This window comes from Tursiops truncatus, chromosome 6 (assembly GCF_011762595.2).
Source record: "Tursiops truncatus isolate mTurTru1 chromosome 6, mTurTru1.mat.Y, whole genome shotgun sequence".
NCBI lineage: Eukaryota > Metazoa > Chordata > Mammalia > Artiodactyla > Delphinidae > Tursiops > Tursiops truncatus.
The window spans coordinates 60232883-60253879 of record NC_047039.1 but is presented as its reverse complement, the minus strand read 5'-3'; the positions used below and the strand labels follow the sequence as shown (position 1 = coordinate 60253879).

The 20997-nt window shown below is 35.4% G+C and overlaps 1 protein-coding gene across 9 annotated transcripts in view; it reads left to right on the top strand.

The window, feature by feature from the left end:
- Positions 1-20997, top strand: part of LOC101334791 (tyrosine-protein kinase JAK2) — a 376440-nt gene that overhangs the window by 348517 nt on the left and 6926 nt on the right. For all 9 annotated transcript variants that reach the window (XR_012332509.1, XM_073806150.1, XM_073806147.1 and 6 more), the window contains 9 exons: positions 461-548; positions 2132-2259; positions 3409-3547; positions 4446-4597; positions 4746-4896; positions 5638-5774; positions 8026-8215; positions 9835-9959; positions 10131-10303. Coding sequence is in view for 8 of the 9 variants with exons in the window: in XM_073806150.1 (XP_073662251.1) it covers positions 461-548; positions 2132-2259; positions 3409-3547; positions 4446-4597; positions 4746-4896; positions 5638-5774; positions 8026-8215; positions 9835-9959; positions 10131-10303 (1283 nt within the window). In the remaining variant the exon portion in view is untranslated. The remainder of the gene's footprint in view (positions 1-460; positions 549-2131; positions 2260-3408; positions 3548-4445; positions 4598-4745; positions 4897-5637; positions 5775-8025; positions 8216-9834; positions 9960-10130; positions 10304-20997) is intronic.

Below are 20997 nucleotides of genomic sequence, written 5' to 3'. Positions count from 1 at the left end.
CAGTTTCCTGACATAGTTGTTACACTATTTTATCTGCACAGCGATCATTCTTAATTTTTTAGGAAGTGTTACTTGAAGCTCCCATCCATTTACTGCAGTCCCACATCACTGTCTTTGGTGTCTGTCTCTGTTCGTACCTCTGTTCTCTATTCTAGGTGCTATGGGTCTAAGCCTGTTAATCTTGCATCATTCATGTTGCTCTGTACCAACCACTATTGTTCTTTCACATTGCTGTCCGCTTGAACCAAGCTTACTCAAGGTTTTCCTGAGAATGAATTGTAACATCAAGGTTGATGGCAGTTGTAACTCCATCTGAAGGGACCAAAGCACATTGTAACCTTATCTATAGTCCTGCTAATAGGAGAAAGTGCATTTCTCTTATGGCAGAGAGAATCTTTCTGAACTATGAATGCTTTTAGACACAAAAAATAATTCTTTTGCATCTTTTTCTTTTCCTTAGTCTTTCTTTGAAGCAGCAAGCATGATGAGCCAGCTTTCTCACAAACATCTGGTTTTAAATTATGGAGTATGTGTCTGTGGAGAGGAGAGTAAGTAAAACAACTGGCTTCCTTATGTTAATGTTATGCCTTTCTCAGAACATCCATTTTTATTTATATAGAAAATTCAATTTCAGGTTAATAGATATCAGTATAAACTATAACAGGAATTAAATATTGTTGAAACCAAAAACACTGTGGAACTGTTCAGTTATATCTTCTTATAAAGGAAACCAATGAATGAAATTAAAATGCAGTAAACAGTTTAATATGGCTTATGTTAAAATGCCAGAACAGTACAGTATTATAGTAAACAAAAGCAACCTTTTCTGTTAACCATAGCAATACAGATTATGGCTGGTTCAACATAACATTGTAATAACTGGCCATTTCAGTACAGATCTCTTTGAAATTATTAAGACAAAGCATATAAATGTTAGATTGAATTGTAATGGAACTGACTGAAATGATTGGATGTTGATATAGATATAATTTATGGCTAAATTTAAACTGTTCATAAAAACCCTCAAAAGTTTACATTCAGAAATTACTTACGTAATTAATTTCCCATTTTCCATTAGTAATGTGATTAAATATGCATCCATACTTATATAACATTTTTTCATGTTTTTGAAAGTTGATAGTCTTTTCAGAGGCAGTGGTTTTCAAATCTGTTCTGTAGAGGTATCTCAGGGGACTGATGAAATGGGAGTAAATCTAAATGCAGAGTGGAGAGTTCTGCCTCTCACCGCCAACTAAAGTGGTTCTGTATTTCTCTTTTTTATTTATTGATGTTTCCCATAAATTTTCATCTAGGGGAAAAAAAGAATATACTTCTTTACAAAGTTTGAAAACAATGTTTTAGAGCAAATAATCCCAGATCTTACATTTGCTTTTATACTTATTTCATTGATTCTGTGATACCTTTTTTTCACATTAAAAATATCTGAAATTAGGAAGTGTGATATAATTGATGGCATTTCATAATTTAATTGGCAATTTTTAAAATTTTATGACACATAATAATGGGACATATGACAGTCAGTGGTATCTGTGAACTATAGCAGGTCTTACATGCCACATAAAAAAGTTTTACTAAGCTCTTGCTCATTGTAACTCTTAGATCTTTTTTTTGACACTTGCCCTGATGTAAATTTCCCTGCAGTCAGTTCTTTATTATTGCCATGTTGACTGTTCTCCAAATTAACTATAGGCATAAAAACTTTCATAACATTTGTTTTAGTTACCCAGCAAGGTCCTAAGGTAGTCTTGTCACCAAAAGTTGTTGTATATCATATGAAAACTAATTTTAATATTAGATGAAGCGGAATCACAATTTGGGATTCAATCTACATACATCTACATATTATTATACATAATGTACAATTATATATAATATTGTGTTTATATGTAATTGTTTAGACTTTACCTCTTTCTGTTGTGAATAAACTAAAACCCCAATATACATTTTATATAGCTGTTAACCTTTCTTTAAATTAGTGAATTTTACGTAGTTTAATCTCTTTACCTATATCATCACATATAACTATAAATATAATTATAAAAGTTTAAAATTATATATATTTTACTGTACTGTACGTGAGCCTTATTATTATCATTATATTTTAATGCAGATATTCTGGTTCAGGAGTTTGTAAAATTTGGATCACTAGATATATATCTGAAAAAGAATAAAAATTCTATAAATATATTATGGAAACTTGAAGTGGCTAAACAGCTGGCATGGGCCATGCATTTTCTAGTAAGTAATTATTATATTCTTTTGTCAACTTACTGTTTTAGATTATGAAGCAATGTGAAAGGATCTTGACGTGGGACCAAGAAATAAATCTGTAAATGGATGCCGAGTCATTTAAAATAATCTGTGTTAGTTGATGAAAGGGATTATTTTAGGCGTATATTTATGTGAAATCAATTTTGAAAGAAATAGTTTTGTCATCCCATCAATCTCTTAGAACTGCTGATAGACAGTCTGTAGTTTGTGTATCTTGGCTTCAGAGAATTTAACGAAAAATTATCAAAAAAATGTTGTGCTAACTATGAATAGCAAAAAATCCCTGCAGAAAATACCTTGTTATGGTATTTGTGGGTAATTGGACATTATGTCCATTGAGAAAGCAGTTTTGCCAGAGAAGCAGAATACCAGAGGGCCAGCTAGTGATCAGATCCTTAAGAATGCACCTACTGAACAGAAACAGTATTTCTTGCTGTTAACTACCACCTACAAATATATACTATTTAAAATCTCAGCTTAGTAAAGTGAACTGGCATTAAGTAGTTTTAAAAAGTATTCGTGGGACTTCCCTGGTGGCTCAGTGGTTGAGAACCCGCCTGCCAATGCAGGGAACATGGGTTCGATCCCTGGTCCAGGAAGATCCCACATGCCCCGCGGAGCAGCTAAGCCCATGCCACACAACTACTGAGCCTGCGCTCTAGAGCCCGTGAGCCACAACTACTGAGCCCATGTGCCACAACTACTGAAACCTGTGCGCCTAGAGCCTGTGCTCTGCAACAAGAGAAGCCACCGCAATGAGAAGCCCACTTACTGCAATGAAGAGTAGCCCCCGCTCGCTGCAACTAGAGAAAAGCCTGCGCGCAGCAACGAAGACCCAATGCAGCCAAAAATGAATAATAAATAAATAAATTATTTTTTTTTAAGTATTTGTTTCTTCGTGGGTATAGAGCATTGTTTCACTTAAAATGTAAAACACAAAGCACGGTGATGCCATAAAATTTCGTTTTATTTTCTCAAAGTGCGCCTCCAATTAATGTTTATTAATACTGTTTTCTTATTTTTACTTTTTAAATCCATTTTGGGGTCTTGGACATATTAAGTGCTCAAATTATTTGTGGATTAATATTTGAATGTATATGCATTTAACTTTAATAGGAAGAAAAAACCCTTATTCATGGGAATGTGTGCACCAAAAATATTCTTCTTATCAGAGAAGAAGACAGGAAGACAGGAAATCCTCCTTTCATCAAACTTAGTGATCCTGGCATTAGTATTACAGTTTTGCCAAAGGACAGTAAGTTCTACAAGGATCGAATTTAACTTTATTAAGCTTTGCTTAGAAAGAGGCATAAAGATCAGACTGTTAATTTTTCTCAAATTCTATTTTATTGACATGTTCTTGATTAATAATAAAATTTAGTTACCATTTTTAGCAATCTAAATTAAGTTATAGTTACATCCTAGTCTCTGTTTCTCCTTTCTTATAAGCATGTTTCTATGTACTGTAAGATGATTTTTTTAAAACAGTGTTAATCCCTAATTATATATGGAATATTGGATTTTATCCAGTTTTATTGTGAAATTTTTAAGTATCATTCTTTGAGCCACAAGTAAATTCTTCTAAATTTTTCTTCTCTTTAGTCGTTAAATAAAAATTTGAGAAGATACATTATCAAGTTTGAATTTTTTATTTAGTTTAATTATTCAGCTAATTTATGACTTCTTAGAACTTTTGTGTTGATAACCTTCTCCTTAACACAATTAATTAAAGTAAAAAATTCAGTCAGATAATTGAGAGGCATTTTTTTGATCCAAATAGTGTTGTAATTGTACTTCATTACATTAGCTAATTTCTCTAATTGAATGTCTAAACTTAGAATCCAAAGTTATCAACTTTTGTACACTGATGCATGGTTTCCTATTTCAGCCAGTAGTACTTAAACTTGGTGCCTTTATATGAAGTGAAGACAGAGACTGTAGGGCAGAAAATGTTATAGGATCTTAGTTAGATCTGATACTCAGGGGGACTTTACCCTTTGGAATGGGATGTGAAGAAAGAGAATATATATTCATATGGTGAAGGAGAAAGGACTCTGTACTCTCTTAATTATACAGCAAAAACTATTAACATATATAAGAATTTTTTAATTGTGGGAACTCTTTAACCATACTTTGTTCCTATCATTTGAAAGTTCTGCAGGAGAGAATACCATGGGTACCACCTGAATGCATTGAAAATCCTAAAAATCTAAATTTGGCAACAGACAAATGGAGTTTTGGTACCACTTTGTGGGAAATCTGCAGTGGAGGAGATAAGCCCCTGAGTGCTTTGGATTCTCAAAGAGTAAGTTCATGTAAACGGTGAAGTTGGAATTACCTTGTGATCCCTGATATTTTTTGCACATGATTTGATATTCTTTAGCCCATTTTATATAAAAAAGGTTGATACGGCATTTATAATTTATTATCAACATGTGGTTCTTTAATTATAGAAACTACAGTTTTATGAAAATAGGCACCAGCTTCCTGCACCAAAGTGGACAGAATTAGCAAATCTTATTAATAATTGTATGGATTACGAACCAGATTTTAGACCTTCTTTCAGAGCCATCATACGAGATCTTAATAGTTTGTTTACTCCAGGTACGTATTGATGGAGCAATCTTAATGAGTCTCCAGCTATCTTTCTATCTTTGTTATATTTAATAAATCCTTACTAATTTTGTAATCCCCTCTGGAAAGTTCCCTGATATCTTTTTGACCCTCTTAATTTCTTACGTTCATTTGACTTTTCCTACTTTATACATTTTCTGGTCTCACTGATTGTGAAGTATTTCCATTTTTAAAAAAGGCTTTTTCCCTTTTAATAACCTCATTTTAGTTTGCCAGTTAATGAGTAGTAAACTATAGAAGTTTATTTGACTTTTTAAAAACAATTCTTTGTTTTTTAACTAGTTCTCATATATTCTGTAATTGATTAATTTTGTAAACATGAGGTAGATTTGTTTTTGTTTGTCCTCTCCTCCTTTAAAATACATAGCTAAATATACATGTGTCTGACCTATAAGTATTTCCTGTTCCAATATTATTTACTCTTCTCACCACAAAAATCGGCATATAATCTTACTTTATAACTATTAAAACTACCTATTTTGGAAAGTATTCATTTATCCTTTGCAAAAATCTTTACTGAAAACATGTTAGATTATGGTTATAATTCAAGGCTTCCATTAACATAATCAAAACTATTAGAGTTGCCCTGTATTGATTTGTATTTAGTATTTCTAACTCATTCTGATTATTTTGGTCAGCTTGAATATGTATTATTTTAACCTAGAGAATGGATTTGCCAGGTTATGGTAGAAATATTCTTTATTTCTCCAGATTACGAACTATTAACAGAAAATGACATGTTACCTAATATGAGAATAGGTGCCCTAGGGTTTTCTGGTGCTTTTGAAGACCGAGACCCTACACAATTTGAAGAGAGACACTTGAAATTTCTACAGCAACTTGGCAAGGTAAGATGTCAGAAGATTTTTAAATAGTTGAAATATAATCGTAAAACATTTTATTTAGGGAAAAAAAGGCTTAAGAGATTCTCTAAAGTTCACTTTCCACAAAATTTTAAAGACTGTTTGTATAACCAACAAGGATCTACTCTATACCACAGGGAACTCTGCTCAATATTATGTAACAAGCTAAATGGGAAAATAATTTGAAAAAGAACAGATACATGTATATGTATAACTGAATCACTTTACTCTACACCTGAAACTAACAAACATTGTTAATCAACTATACTCCAATATAAAATAAAAAGTTAAAACAAAGTGTTTGTAGAAAAAAGATTTAGTTGTCAGATGTTGAAGAAATGCTGTGTTAAATAAACAGCTGTCTTTACTGAAGAACTTCTCAGAACCTTTAACATGTACTGTGCATTGAACATTTTCAAGAGATGGATAAATTAGGCAGTATTTTGCCCAATTAATTTGACCATGAGACTCTTGGTAGAGGGCGCTTTGGTTATGAGATACAGAAAGGAACAGTTAATTAAGCCTCTCCACCGATGTCCTTTTTCAGTCATCTCAGAGAGAGATAATTAATCTGCTTGTTCAGAGTCTAGATGTTGACTGGACCATGTTTACTAGCAGACAGTCTCTCCCTGCTGAAAGGTCACACAGTCATGCATAGCCTGACATATTTTAAGTAAGACCAAGAAAACCTTAGTTCTTAGCAGGTCCAATCATAGTGGTAAAGCCCTCTTTCTTCCTCTAAGCTTGCTAGTATAGGGCTCTGTACCATGTAGCTTTATGAACTGGATTTTGGCTTGGATGTATTATGAAGGCCTCACTTAGGTATTGAATCTAAACTAAATGTTCTGATCCAGCTTTACCAGAGCTAAACATTGGGTGTTATATTATGTATTGGCTTAGTTATATTAATACCTTGCTGTCATTCCTGGTTTGTAAAATAGTCTCAGGAATGTTTCAAAGTATGTAGCAATGACAAAAAAAAAAGTATGTATTTGGGTGTATTAGTTATCTATTGCTGTGCGACAGATCACCCTAAAACGTAACAGCTGAAAACAAAAAAGCATTTATTATCACACAGGTTAGGCGAGTCAGGAATCTGGGAGTAACTTAGCTGGGTGGTTATAGCTCAAGGTCTCTCACTAGACTGTAATCAAGGTGTCAGCCAGGTCTTGCAGTCTTCTCTGAAGGCTTGACTAGGGGAAGGCTTACTTCCAAGCTTACCACATGGCTATTGACAAGGCCTCAGAATATCTGCTTCCAAGCTCACTTACACGGGCCTCTCCACAGACTGCCTCACAACACGGGAGCTGAGAGCAAATACCCAAGATCGAAGCCATTGTGTTTTCATATCCTAATCTCAGGAGTGGCATCTTATCACTCCTGTCATATTCTGTTCATTAAAAATGAGTTAATAAATCCAGCCTACACTCAAGGGGAGGGGATTTTAAAAGAGCTTGAATGTCAGAATGTAGAGAACATTGGGAGATAATCACAGAAGCTGCCAACCACACAGGCTGACCTTGGCTTAAACAGCAGACATTTATTTCTCGTAATTCTAGAGGCTGAAAAGTCTAAGATCAAGGTTCTGGTAGGGTTCAGTTTCTGATGAGGGCTCTTTTCTTGGCTTGCACATGACCACCTTCTCACTGTGTCCTTATATGGCAGAGAGAACTGGTGTCTCTTCCTCTTCTTATAAAGGCACCAGCCCTACTGGATGAAGGACTCACCCTTATGACCTTATTTAATCTTTATCACCTCTTCACAGGCCTTATCTCCAAATACACTCACATTCAGGGTTAGGACTTTATCATATGAATTTGGGGGGATGGGCATGGACATTCAGTCTGTAACATACCCTTATTCCATATAGCTCACTGACAGTGACATCAAAGGCTATATTGTGAAGAAGAAAAGTTCTTCCTGGAAGTTAGTGATAGAAATTTAGGAATTCCCTGGCATGTCCCTTGGCTTATCTTAAAAATTAATGTTAATGATTTGTTTAAATGCTTATTTGAAGTTTTTATATTTCAGCCTGTAATTCCTTTTGAAGAAATTAAATATTTAAGTTTACTACTCACCTATTGAAATATTATCTCCTTTTCTTGTTCTGAAAGTTGTTTAATGTGAGTTTCGAGATACATCTTCTAGCTGCTGAAAATTGCCTGTATAATCAGAATTTATTAGTACTTTTTCTAGAAAACTTGCGATTTCTATCTTAATGTGATGTATTATTTAGGGTAATTTTGGCAGTGTGGAGATGTGCCGGTATGACCCTCTACAAGACAACACTGGAGAGGTGGTGGCTGTGAAGAAGCTCCAGCACAGTACTGAAGAGCACCTCAGAGACTTTGAAAGGGAAATTGAAATCCTTAAATCCTTGCAACATGACAACATTGTAAAGTACAAGGGAGTGTGCTACAGTGCTGGTATGTTGCCCATTGATACCTTTTTTGAACTCAGGGTATGTCTTTGACATCCTGGGTAATATTGTAGAAACTTATAATGCCTCCAGATCTGGACTTAAAATATTCCAGTACCCAGAGAAAGAAGCATTCTGTATGACTGGAGATTGTACTTGGTGTTAGGAAGTCCTTGACTACTTGATCATTCTCTTCACTGAGGATGGTGGTTACCATTCTTGCTTAAACTTACCAAGGGAATGTCATTTTTAAAGAAAGAAATTTTCTGTGAAAATATTATTTTTTTAAATTAGATGCTTTTTATTCAGTATAGATGAAGAGAAAGGAAGTTTTCTCATCAGCTTATTTTGGTTTGCATAATGGGTTACAGAAGATTAAAACATAACTATTTTTAAAACTTCTATTCAAATCTTTTTGATTCAAAAAGTCATTGTTCTTGGGCTTCCCTGGTGGCGCAGTGGTTGAGAGTCCGCCTGCCGATGCAAGGGACACGGGTTCGTGCCCCGGTCCGGGAAGATCCCACATGCCGCGGAGCGGCTGGGCCTGTGAGCCATGGCCGCTGAGCCTGCACGTCCGGAGCATGTGCTCCGCAATGGGAGAGGCCACAACAGCGAGAGGCCCACGTACTGCAAAAAAAAAAAAAAAAAAAAAAGTCATTGTTCTTAACTACTACATCACCTTTAATTTTATAATCAGGTTTTGTCATCTTAGACTCAGATTTTTTTTTTTATTAATGACTCCAGGACTTCCCTGATGGCACAGTGGTTGAGAATCCACCTGCCAGTGCAGGGGACGTGGGTTCGATACCTGGTCCAGGATGATCCCACATGCTGCGGAGCACCTAAACCCGTTTACCACAACTACTGAGCCTGTGCTTTAGAGTCCGTGAGCCACAACTACTGAGCCCACACACCACAACTACTGAAGCCTGCACACCTAAAGCCCGTGCTCCACAACAAGAGAAGCCACCACAGTGAGAAGCCCATGCACTGCAACGAAGAGTAGCCCCCGCTCACTGCAACTAGAGAAAGCCCCTACGCAGCAATGAAGACCCAATGCAGCCAAAAAAAAAAAAAACCTCCAGTCATGCTTTATTATTATTTTTTTTTTAGGTTGCACTGGGTGTTAGTTGCGGCTCCAGGGCTCCTTAGTTGTGGCACACAGGCTCCTTAGTTGTGGCATGCTAACTCTTAGTTGCAGCATGCATATGGGATCTAGTTCCCTGACCAGGGATCAAACCCGGGCCCCCTGCATTGGGAGTGTGGAATCTTATCCAGTGCACCACAAGGGAAGTCTCTTAGACTCAGATTTTGTATATCTTTTAAGTCTTTTTTTTTTTTTTTGCGGTACGCGGGCCTCTCACTGTTGTGGCCTCTCCTGTTGCGGAGCACAGGCTCCGGACGCACAGGCTCAGCGGCCATGGCTCACGGGCACAGCCACTCCGCGGCATGTGGGATCTTCCCGGACCGGGGCACGAACCCGTGTCCCCTGCATTGGCAGGCGGACTCTCAACCACTGCGCTACCAGGGAAGCCCTTTATGTCATTTTTATACGGTTGTTTTCTAATAGTTCATCAGTAAAGTATAGCAGAGTAAAACGTTATGTTCTCATTTGTGTGTTAATAGGCCGGCGTAATCTAAGATTAATTATGGAATATTTACCATATGGAAGTTTACGAGACTATCTCCAAAAACATAAAGAACGGATAGATCATAAAAAACTTCTTCAGTACACATCTCAGATATGCAAGGTACCTAATATCCTGGCTGTTTGTTGTAGATGAAGAGAATATGTTGAAGTAATTATTAAGAAATCCTCTAAGGTTTTTCTTAGATAATTAAGGGAGTAGAAAGATACAAGACTATTTAAATTGTTTATGTTTATAAAGCTAGCTGAAAGAAAAATGTTATTTTATTCATAGGGTATGGAGTATCTTGGTACAAAAAGGTATATCCACAGGGATCTGGCAACGAGGAATATATTGGTGGAGAATGAAAACAGAGTTAAAATAGGAGATTTCGGCTTAACCAAAGTGTTGCCACAAGGCAAAGAATACTACAAAGTGAAAGAACCTGGTGAAAGTCCCATATTCTGGTGAGTATATTTTAGTACAGTAAAATGAAGTTTTGGAGCACAAACTTCAAACTTTATTTTTACTATTAATAGTTTGTCATTTATATATTTATAGTAATAATCAATGAAGTTATTTCCTATGTTTTCCTCTGGGAATTTTATGGTTTTAGGTCATACATTCAAGTCTTTAATCTATTTTGGGTTAATTTTTGTATGTGGTATAAAATAGTGGTCTAATTTCATTCTTTTGCACATGTCTGTCCAGTTTTCCCAACACCCTTTATTGAAGAGACTGTCCTTTCTCCATTGTATGTTCTTTGCTCCTTTATTGTAATTTAATTGTCCATATATATATGGGTTTATTTCTGGGCTCTCAATTCTGTTTGGTTGATCTGGGTGTCTGTTTTTATGCCAGTACCAACCTGTTTTGATCACTGTGGCTTTGTAGCATATCTTGAAATCAGGGAGCATGCTACCTCCAGCTTTGTTCTTCTTTCTCAAGGTTGTTCCCTTTCTCAAGGGATCTTTTGTGGTTTCGTACAAATTTTAGAATTTGTTCTAGTTCTGTGAAATATGTCGTTGGAATTTTGATAAGAATTGCATTAAATCTGTAGATTGCTTTGGGTAGTATGGACATTTTAACAATATTAAGTCTTCCAATCCATGAGCATGGACTGTCTTCCCATTTAATTGTGCCTTCTTTGATTTCTTTTATCAGTGTCTTAAACAGTTTTCACTGTACAGGTCATTCACCTCCTTGGTTGAATTTATTCCTAGATATTTTATTCTTTTTGATACAGTGGTAAATGGGATTGCTTTAATTTCTCTTTCTGTTAGTTTGCTATTAGTGTATAGAAATGTCACTGGCTTGTGTATATTGATTTTTTTGTTTTTGGTATCCTGTGACTTTACTGAATTTATTAGTTCTAAAAGTTTTGTTTTTTTTAATTTCGTGGAGTCTTTAGGGTTTTCTCTATATAGTATAATGCCATCTGCAAAGAGTGACAGTTTTACTTCCTCCTTTCCAATTTGGATGCCTTTTCTTTCTTTTTCTTGCTTAATTGCTGTGACTAGAATTTCCAATACTGTGTTGAATAAAAGTGGTGAGAGTGGGCATCCTTGTCTTGTTTCTGATCTTAGAGGAAAGGCTTTCAGGTTTTCATTGTTGAGTATGATGTTAACTGTGGGTTTGTCATATATGGCCTTTATTATGTTGAGGTAGGTTCCCTCTATACCCACTTTGTTGAGAGTTTTTATCATAAGTGTATGTTAGAATCTTATCAGTTGCTTTTTCTGCATCTGTTGAGACAATCATATGGTATTTATCCTTCATTTTGTTCATGCAGATATTGAACCATCCTTACAGCCTTGGAATAAATCCCACTTGATCATGGGATATGATCCTTTTGATGTATTGTTGAATTCAGTTTGCTAATATTTTGTTGAGGATTTTTGCATCTATATTCATCCAGGTATTGGCCTGTAATTTATTTTTTTGCAGTGTCCTTGTCTGGTTTTGGTATTAGGGTAATGTTGGCCTCATAACATGTTTAGATGTGTTCCCTCCTCTTCAGTTTTTTTGGAAGAATTGAGAAGGAAAAGTATTGAATCTTATTTGAATGTTTGGAAGAATTCATCAGTGAAGCTGTCTGTTTCCTGGACTTGACGTTTGTTGGAAGTTTTTTGATTACTGACTCAGTCTCCTTACTATTCAGGACTATTCAGGCTTTCTATTTCTGTTTCTTCACGATTCAGTCCTGGTAGATTATGTGTTTCAAGGAATTTGTTCTTTCTGGGTTGTTCACTTTGTTGGCATATAATTGTTTGTGGTATTCTCTTATTATCCTTCGTATTTCTGTGGTATCAGTTGTGACTTGTCCTCTTTCGTTTCTAATTTTATTTATTTGAGCCCTCTCCTTTTTTTTCTTGGTTAGTCTAGCTAAAGACTTCTTGATTTGTTTATCTTCTCAGAGAACCAGCTCTTGGTTTTATTGATCTGTTCTATTCTATTGTCTTTTTAGTCTCTATTTCTGCCCTCATCTTATTATTTCCTTCCTTCTACTACCTTTGGGCTTTGGTCTTTTTCTAGTTCCTTTAGGTGCAAATTCAGGTTGTTTATTTGAGACTTTACTTGTTTCTTGAGGTAGGCCTGTATTGCTATGAACTTCCTTCCTAGAACCACTTTTGCTGCATTCCATAGATTTTGGTGTGCTTTATTTTTGTTTTTATTTGTCCCTAGGCTTTTTTTCTCCTTTGATTTCTTCATTGACCCATTAGTTGTTTAGTCGCATGTTGTTTAATCTTCATGTTTTTGTGGTTTTCCAGTTTTCTTATTGTGATTCCTAGTTTCATACCATTATAGTTGGAAAACATGCTTGATATGATTTCAGTCTTCTTGAATTACTGGGACATGTTGTGGGCTAACACATGATCTATCCTGGAGAATGTTCCATGTGTACCTTAGAAGAATGTGTATTCTGCTGCTTCTGGATAGAGTATTCTGAACATATCTGTGAACTCCATCTTATCTAATGTGTCATTTAAGGCCAAATGTTTCCTTTTTGATTGATTTTTTTGTGAATTATCTATCCATTGCTGTAAGCGGGGTGTTAAAATCCCCTACTATTATTATACTGCTTTTAATTTCTCCCTTTAGGGCCAGTAATATTTGCTTTATATATTTTGGTGTTCCTACGTAGTGTGCATATATATTTATAAATGTTTTATCTTCTTGCTGGATTGACCCCTTTATCATTGTATAGTGCCTTTCTTTATCTTTTATTACAGGCTTTGTTTTAAAGTCTGTTTTATCTGCTGTGAGTATAGCTACACCAGCTTTCTTTTCATTACTTTTTCCTCACATCCAGTCTGTGTATGTCTTTACTTCTGAAATAAATCTCTAGGCAGCATATAGATGGGTCTTTTTTTTTTTAATCTATTCAGCCACTATATGTCTTTATATTGGCTAATTTAGTCCATTTACATTTAAAGTAATTGATAGGCATGTACTTATTGCCATTTTGTTTATTGTTTTCTGGCTGTTTTTATAGTTCCTCTCTGTTCCTTTCTTCTTTCTGTCTTCCCTTTGGTTTGCTGGATTTTTTACAGGCCAGTACCTGGATGAACATATATGCAAAAATCCCATGTGGTTTGCTGGATTTTTTTAATATTATGTTTAGATTCCATTCTCATTTTCTTTTCTGTGTGTACTGTAAGGTTTTTCTTTGTGGTTACTGTGGTGTTCACATATAACATTATATGTATATAGCAGTGTCTTCTAAGTTGATAACAACTTAAAATGTAAAGCAAAGCTTTACATTTTTACTCTCCCCCCTGCCACATTTTATATTTTTGATGATGCCTTTTTATTTTATTTTATTTATTTATTTATTTATTTTGCAGTACGCGGGCCCCTCACTGTTGTGGCCTCTCCCGTTGAGGAGCACAGGCTACAGACGTGCAGGCTCAGCGGCCATGGCGCATGGGCCCAGCCGCTCCACGGCATGTGGGATCTTCCCAGACCGGGTGCGAACCCGTGTTCCCTGCATTGGCAGGCGGACTCTCAACCACTGCGCCACCAGGGAAGCCCTGATGATGCCTTTTGCATATTCTTATTTTATGCTTCCCTTAAGTATTACTGTAATTTGAGTTAACTTTACTACTTTTGTCTTCATACTTGCTTTATAAGTGACTGAGCCACTACCTTTACTATATGTTTTCCACTGAGATTTTTATTTTCATATATTTTCTTATTATTAATTAGTGCCATTTCTTTTTTAGCCTAGAGAAGTCCCTTTAACATTTCTTATAAGGCCAGTTTAGTGGTGATGAAATCCTTTAGCCTTTGCTTATTTGTAAAATTCTTCATCTCTTCTTCACTTCTGATCGATGATCTTGACTGGTAGAATTGGTAGAGAATTCTTGGTTGGAAAGTTTTTCCTTTCAGCATTTTGAATAGGTCATCCACTTCTTTCTGGCTGATAAAGTTTCTGCTGAAAAATCTGCTGATTTAGGGATTTCCCTTGTACTTAATAGGTAGTGTTTTGGGGGTTTGGGGGGCTTTTTGTTTGTTTGTTTTTGCTGCTTTTAAGATTCTTTATCCTTAACTTTTACCATCTTAATTGTAATGTGTCTTGGTATGGTTCTCTCTGGGTTCATCTTACTTGGAACTTCCTGAAATTCTTAGACCCAGAATGTCTGCTTTCTTCTCCAGATTAGGGAAGTTTTCATTCATTATTTCTTCAAAATTTTCTGACCTTTTCTCTCTTTCTCTTTTCCTCTGGGACCTCTATAATGTGAATGCTGTTCTGCTTGATGTTGTTCCAGAAGTCCCTTAAGGTATATTCACTTTTTTAAATTCTTTTTTCATTTTGCAACTGTGTCTGGGTGATTTCTATTTGTTTCATTTTCCAGCTTGCTGATTCGTTCTTCTGCTTCATCAAGTCTTCTGTTGAAACCCTCAAGTGTATTTTTCAGTTCAGTTATAATTTCTATTTAGTACTTTCTTATATTTTCTACCTCTTTGTTTAAGTTCTTGCTGTGTTTATCCAATCTTCTTCTGAGTTCAATGAGCATTTTTATGACCATTGCTTTGAATTCTTTGTTGAGTGAGTTGCTTAGCTCCATTTCATTAATGTCTTTTGTCTTTTTCTTTGGTTTGGAACATATTCCTCTGCCTTCTCATGGTGCATAACTTTCTCTATTTGTCTAAATTCATTAGGTGAAACAGCTACCTCTTCCAGTCTTGTTCTTGTGTAGGAGATAATCCATAGGGCCCAGAAGCACAATCTCCCTGGCCACCAGACCCAGGCACTCACGGGTGTTCTTCACGTGGACTGTGCACACCTACAAGCTGTGGTGGGGCTGCTGCTATGATGTGGGATGTATGGGATTTGGGGTGCTCACCTGCTGGTTGTAGTGAGCTGTTGCATAGTGTGGACTGGGTTTGAGGCACTTGCTCATCCCAGTTATGGTGCAGCTAGTGTGTGGGGAGGGTGGGGTATCGTGTGTTTGTCCAGCCCAGTTGTGGTGTGACATCTGCACTGGGTAGGCAGGGCACTCAAGGTACTTGCTTTGGCTCAGTTGTGGTTCAGGGTGGGAGGAGCACACCTACTGGTGCTAGGAGGCTAGAGGAAGGGCACCAAAAATAGTGCCCACTAGCTGTATCACCAGCAAGTTAGAATGAGATTTCAAAGATGTCATCTACCAGTGCTTTTGTCTCCAGAGAAAGTCCCGTTAGGTTCCTGCCTCTCTAGCAGCTGCTCTAAGATCAGTAAGTAGGTCTCCCTCTCTTATGGTGTAGGTGTTTTCACACTGTTGCTTTTGTGCTGTTTCTCATGGTAGATGGGTCTGTGTGAGCTCTTTAAGAGTGGGTTCTTTGTTCCCTACAGTTATGTGGTTCTCCTGGACTTAATCCCCATTGATTTTCAAAAACAGATGTTTTAGGGGCTCGTGTTCCCAGTGCTGCACTCAAGGGTTGAGGTACATTATTTGGAGCTCAATCCCTTTACTCCTTCTTTTTTTTACTCCAAAAAGTTACATATTTTTGTTATCCTTCTGATTTGCTCCTGGGATGGGGTCCTGGGTGGGACTGTCTCTCTGCCTCTCCTGCCTGTTTCAATGAGTCTCTTTTATCTTTTGTTGTGGAGGTGCTGTTCATCTAGTTATCATACACTTTTCAGAGGAAAATTACTTCATGTGTAGCTGTAAATTTGATGTGTCTATGGGAGGAGGTGAGCTCAGAGTCTTCTTAGGCTGCCATCTTGAACCCCTTACACAGGAGAATGATTTATAATGTCATTGTGAATGTGTTTTAAAGAAGACTTCTTATGTTTTAGAGATGCATACTGGGATAGTTATGGTATGAAATATGGTTGAAATACTGTCATATCCAGAACTCATTTCATATAAATACTGTTGTGTGCAGGTGGGGAGTAGTAGATAAAACAAGGTGGGCAATGAATTTAGCTAAGTGACAGGTACATGGTTGTTCATTGTTCTCTAATTTGTATATGTTTGAAGTTTTTTATAATACTAAAAACATTTTAAAGGAATATCCTGATGATAATTATGAGCATTAGCATTATCTAATTATTTTTAGGGTTTAAGTGAAACTAGAAAATAAGACTTATCTAAACTTGACTGTCTTATTTTGGTCATGTCCCCAGTGATACATGAATTTCATTCTGTTTTTCCAGAATGAGAAATTAGAGAAGTTAAATGGAATTAACTAGCACTCCATAATGATTAGTTATATGGATTTCCAGTGATTTTGGCATACTTAGTGAATACAATTTAATAAATACTTATTAAGCACCTACTTATAAAGCACCTACTGTGTTCCAAACATCATACAAGGAAATTGGAATAAGAAGATAGGATCAGCATCAGAAAAAAAAGAACTGTCCCTTACAAGGAAGGCTGAACTAAGTGGAAAAGTTTGATATGGCGTGGAAATTCAACTGACAGGTCCACTATCCATAATCCTTTGCCTTTTAAGGTCTCTTAGTTTAGGAAAAATCAAATGTGTAATCCAGTCATTGCAATGCAGTATGTAAGTGCAATAATGAAGAAGATGATGCAAAAACATTAGAGTGCAGTAATTCTGCTGAGGGTTTAAATTAATCAGAGAAAACCACAACTAAAAGATGACATTTCAACTATTGATTAATAGTTCACCAGATGGACAAGAGGAAGGGTATTCCATGAGGAGGATGACAAGAACAACAGGATAAGCAGGGTTGTAAGTGAATGGTGTTACCACAGAACAAACGGAATAATACTGCGTTCTGTGTGCCATGTTAGTGCGTTCAGACATTATTCATTAGACAGTGTGCAGGTGGGATATTAGAGGCTTTATCCAGGGATAATGGTGAGATTCATATTTTAGGAAGATAGCTCTACTTTTGGTGGGGAACAGCAGTTCTCAAAGTTTGGGGACCTCTGGTACACCCTTTAGGGAGTCTGTGAGGTCAGAAGTATTTTTATAATAATACTAAGATGTTATTCCCCTTTTTCACTCTCATTTTACACATACAATGGAATACTACTCAGCCTTAAAAAATAATGAAATTTTGCCATTTGCAGCAACATGGATGGACTTAGAGGGTATTGTGCTGAGTGAACTAAGTCAGAGAAAGACAAATACTGTATGACACCACTTATATGTAGAATCTAAAAAATACAACAAACTAGTGAACATAACAAAAAAAGAAGCATACTTACAGATATAGAGAACAAACTAGTGGTTACCAGTAGGGAGGGGCAATATAGGGATGGAGGAATGGGAGGTACAAACCATTGGGTATAAGATAGGCCAGCAGTCCCCAACCTTTTTGGCACCAGGGACCGATTTCGTGGAAGACAGTTCTTCCACGGTGGGGGGAGGGCAGTGGATGGTTCAGGCAGTAATGGGAGCAATGGTGGGGATGGTTCAGGCAGTAACGCTAGTGATGGGGGATGGTGGGGAGCGGCAGATGAAGCTTCACTCACTCACCTGCCGCTCACCTCCTGCTGTGTGGCCCGGTTCCTAACAGCCTGCAGACCGGTAGTGGTCCACAGCCCGAGAGTTAGGGCCCTTTGAGATAGGCTACAAGGATGTATTGTTCAACATGGGGAATATAGCCAGTATTTTGTAATAACTGTAAATGAAGTATAACCTTTAAAAATTGTATAAAAACTTTTTAAAAAAAACCACTCACAGAAAATGTCTTCTATTAAACCAACATTAAACTTACAAAAACGTAAAACATACTACTCTAAATACAAAATTTTTTGTTTTGGAAAATAGTTATTTTTTTATAAAAATGTTATTTATGCTACATTACTGGGTTTATACTTTTACATTTCCTTAATTTTGAAATCTAATATGGTAAATATTGGTAAATACAACCCACATAAATGAAAGCTTTTGGGGCACTTCAATAACTTTTAAGAGTATAGGGGACTTCAGACCAGAAGTTTTGAGAACTAGAGGTATAGAGGGTACATTGTATTGAGAAGAGGCTAACAGCAGAGAGAAGACTAGTTAGGCAACTTTTGCAGGAATCTAGGTCATTGATTTTCAAACCCTTTGTGCATATATACCCATTGAAAGAATTATCAAAAGCTATATTCTTTCTGGCACATTTTTAAATTGATAGCTAATTTTTTCCTTTGTAAATTTAGATGGTTGTAAATAATATATTTTATAAAGTATTATAAATAATGACATTGAAGTATGGTACATCAATCTTTTAAATGTATACAAGGAAATCCAGACACCACAGCAATTTGATACCCATTGTCACCCACTTAAAAATGTATAGGAACAGATGTTCTTCTTGATAGAAACTTTGCATTATTCCTTTTTCTTCTTAAAATTATATTTCCACTTCCCATCTCAAAATTTTGTATAATGTATTATATTTTGTACTTGGAAAATCTTTTGATTACCTATCTCCGTTGTAACCAAAATAAATATATAAATTTAAATTAATTTTAAAATTTCCTATGACCACAAAAAAAGTATTCACCTTTTTATTCCAGATTAAGTTATCATCGAAGTTACTGCCAGGATGAAATTTCCAAAGCAATATAAATGAATTACTAATTTGAATAATTCTTTAAAATTTTTTATTGGAGACATTTCTTTTTAAAAAAATTTTTTTAACATCTTTATTGGAGTATAATTGCTTTACAATGGTGTGTTAGTTTCTGCTTTATAACAAAGTGAATCAGCTATACGTATACATATATCCCCATATCCTCTCCCTCTTGCATTGGAGACATTTCTTAATAAATGGAGCTTTTCTTTCCCCTCCAACTAGTCCATATATCCTTAGATAAATATTATTTACTTCTATAATGGGACCAGATTCCACATAAATTCTAATTTTATTTCTGTATTTGTAAACATGGAGAAAACTTTTTTGTATAAATAAGGAGATGGGAAAGAAAGAAAGGAGTTTTGTCATAACAATGTCACTCATTTCTGTGACTCCTGATACGTACATAGCAAAACAGTATATAGTGATCTACCAGTAAAATTTGTTAGCTGGCAATTTCATTAGATCCATTCTTTTTTCAGTTTCATTGAAAACGAAGAATTAAACCCACTTGATTTTCAAAAGTGGATTTACTACCAAATCATTAGAGTCATTCATTTTCTGTTTCTGGGAAGTATACCAAATATCTTTTAAAATTAGTTCAAATTATGATATTACTCTCATTTAGAGGCATCTTGTTTAAACTGATACATTCATAAAATAGAATATTGTTAGTTTAAATACGGTAGTTTTTAATAACATCTTTTATCACATTTTAAATATGTGATTTAAATATGGCAAACCCTTGCACTGCCTCAAAGATAGAGTCACTTAATGAAGAGTGTCCTTCATTACAATCTATTTGGCAATGCCGGGCCTCATAAACAAATATACTTAATTTCCAACAGAAAAGGTCTTACTTCATTTTCAATTCAAGTAAGTATATTAATGTTATGAAATATTATTTTAAAAAACAGATTTAAACTGCAGAACACATGTGCCAGAGGCATGTTTACAATGAAGCTAACAAAGCATATCCACTAGAGTGCCTTCCTTTCAAGATGCCTTCTTTTCTAATTTTAAATATTCGCTTTCACACCTCATTTTATATTTTTTGTCATAAAGAAAGCCCCTAAAACTTTGGGCCCAGTATTTCTCCCTGCATATCTGTAAAGATTAACCACAAGGGCAGTCAGGATAAGCTTAAGATGATATATATCTAATATAAATAATTTCATAATTAAGTTATGAAAATAAGATAAACCACTTCTCATTACTTAATTTCTACTAAATAATACAGAATAAAATATAGTTAAGATTATAATTTATGAAGTAAGGAATATGGTAAAAGGCCTGTTATTCCTTCAGTAAATGTTTTGGGGAGATTGAACTCTGATGTTTGACTTTGGGGAATCACTAATAAGCTTGTATAAAAATCAGAAAGAACATTTTCATCTTGGTCAAAATTTTCTTATGTATTTAATGAAAAAAGAAAGCTATATACTGCTAAAAACTTATCAGATGGAGAGTTGACATACAGTTTTATTTTTATATTAGCAAGTAAAAAAATATGTTTTATATAATGAAATGAGGTTAACTAATTTTTATATAAATATTTCAGAATGAGTTGATAGATTCTACCTAACTTGTTGAGTAACAAACACTAAATCTATAGTCTGAAAGAAATCACATAATTTTTATCCATAGGATTTAGCCATCATATCTTTAAAAAAATACAGTTTCACTTAAAAGAATCACTGTCATCTACATTGCGTTTATTGTTCAAAAGTATTCTTTGTTTAGCTAACAGCATGTCCTGTGGGGTGGTATTAAGAAGAACTGCAGGGAAAATGCTTCTGCTAACGTATTTTTTTTAATTGTTCAGTCAGGGTTTTGGACTCATGGAGAATCCTTATACGGTTCTTGCTGTAGAGCCCCTTGGAAAATCTTTGTCTATCCTTGGGCTTATTACTCTTCACCTGGTTTGAAGATCTCTGTACTAGTCATGAGATAAGGCTCTAACCTAAGACTGTAATAGCAGTATTGGTTAGGAGACTGATTTGAGACATTTTTAAGACATACTTTAGTGGCTCAGTAGACTTGGGAGTGAAAGATGAGTCAAAAATAATTCTTAAGATTTCCATTTTGGGGAGTTAGATAGATTGTGATACCATTCATTGCATAGAGAAA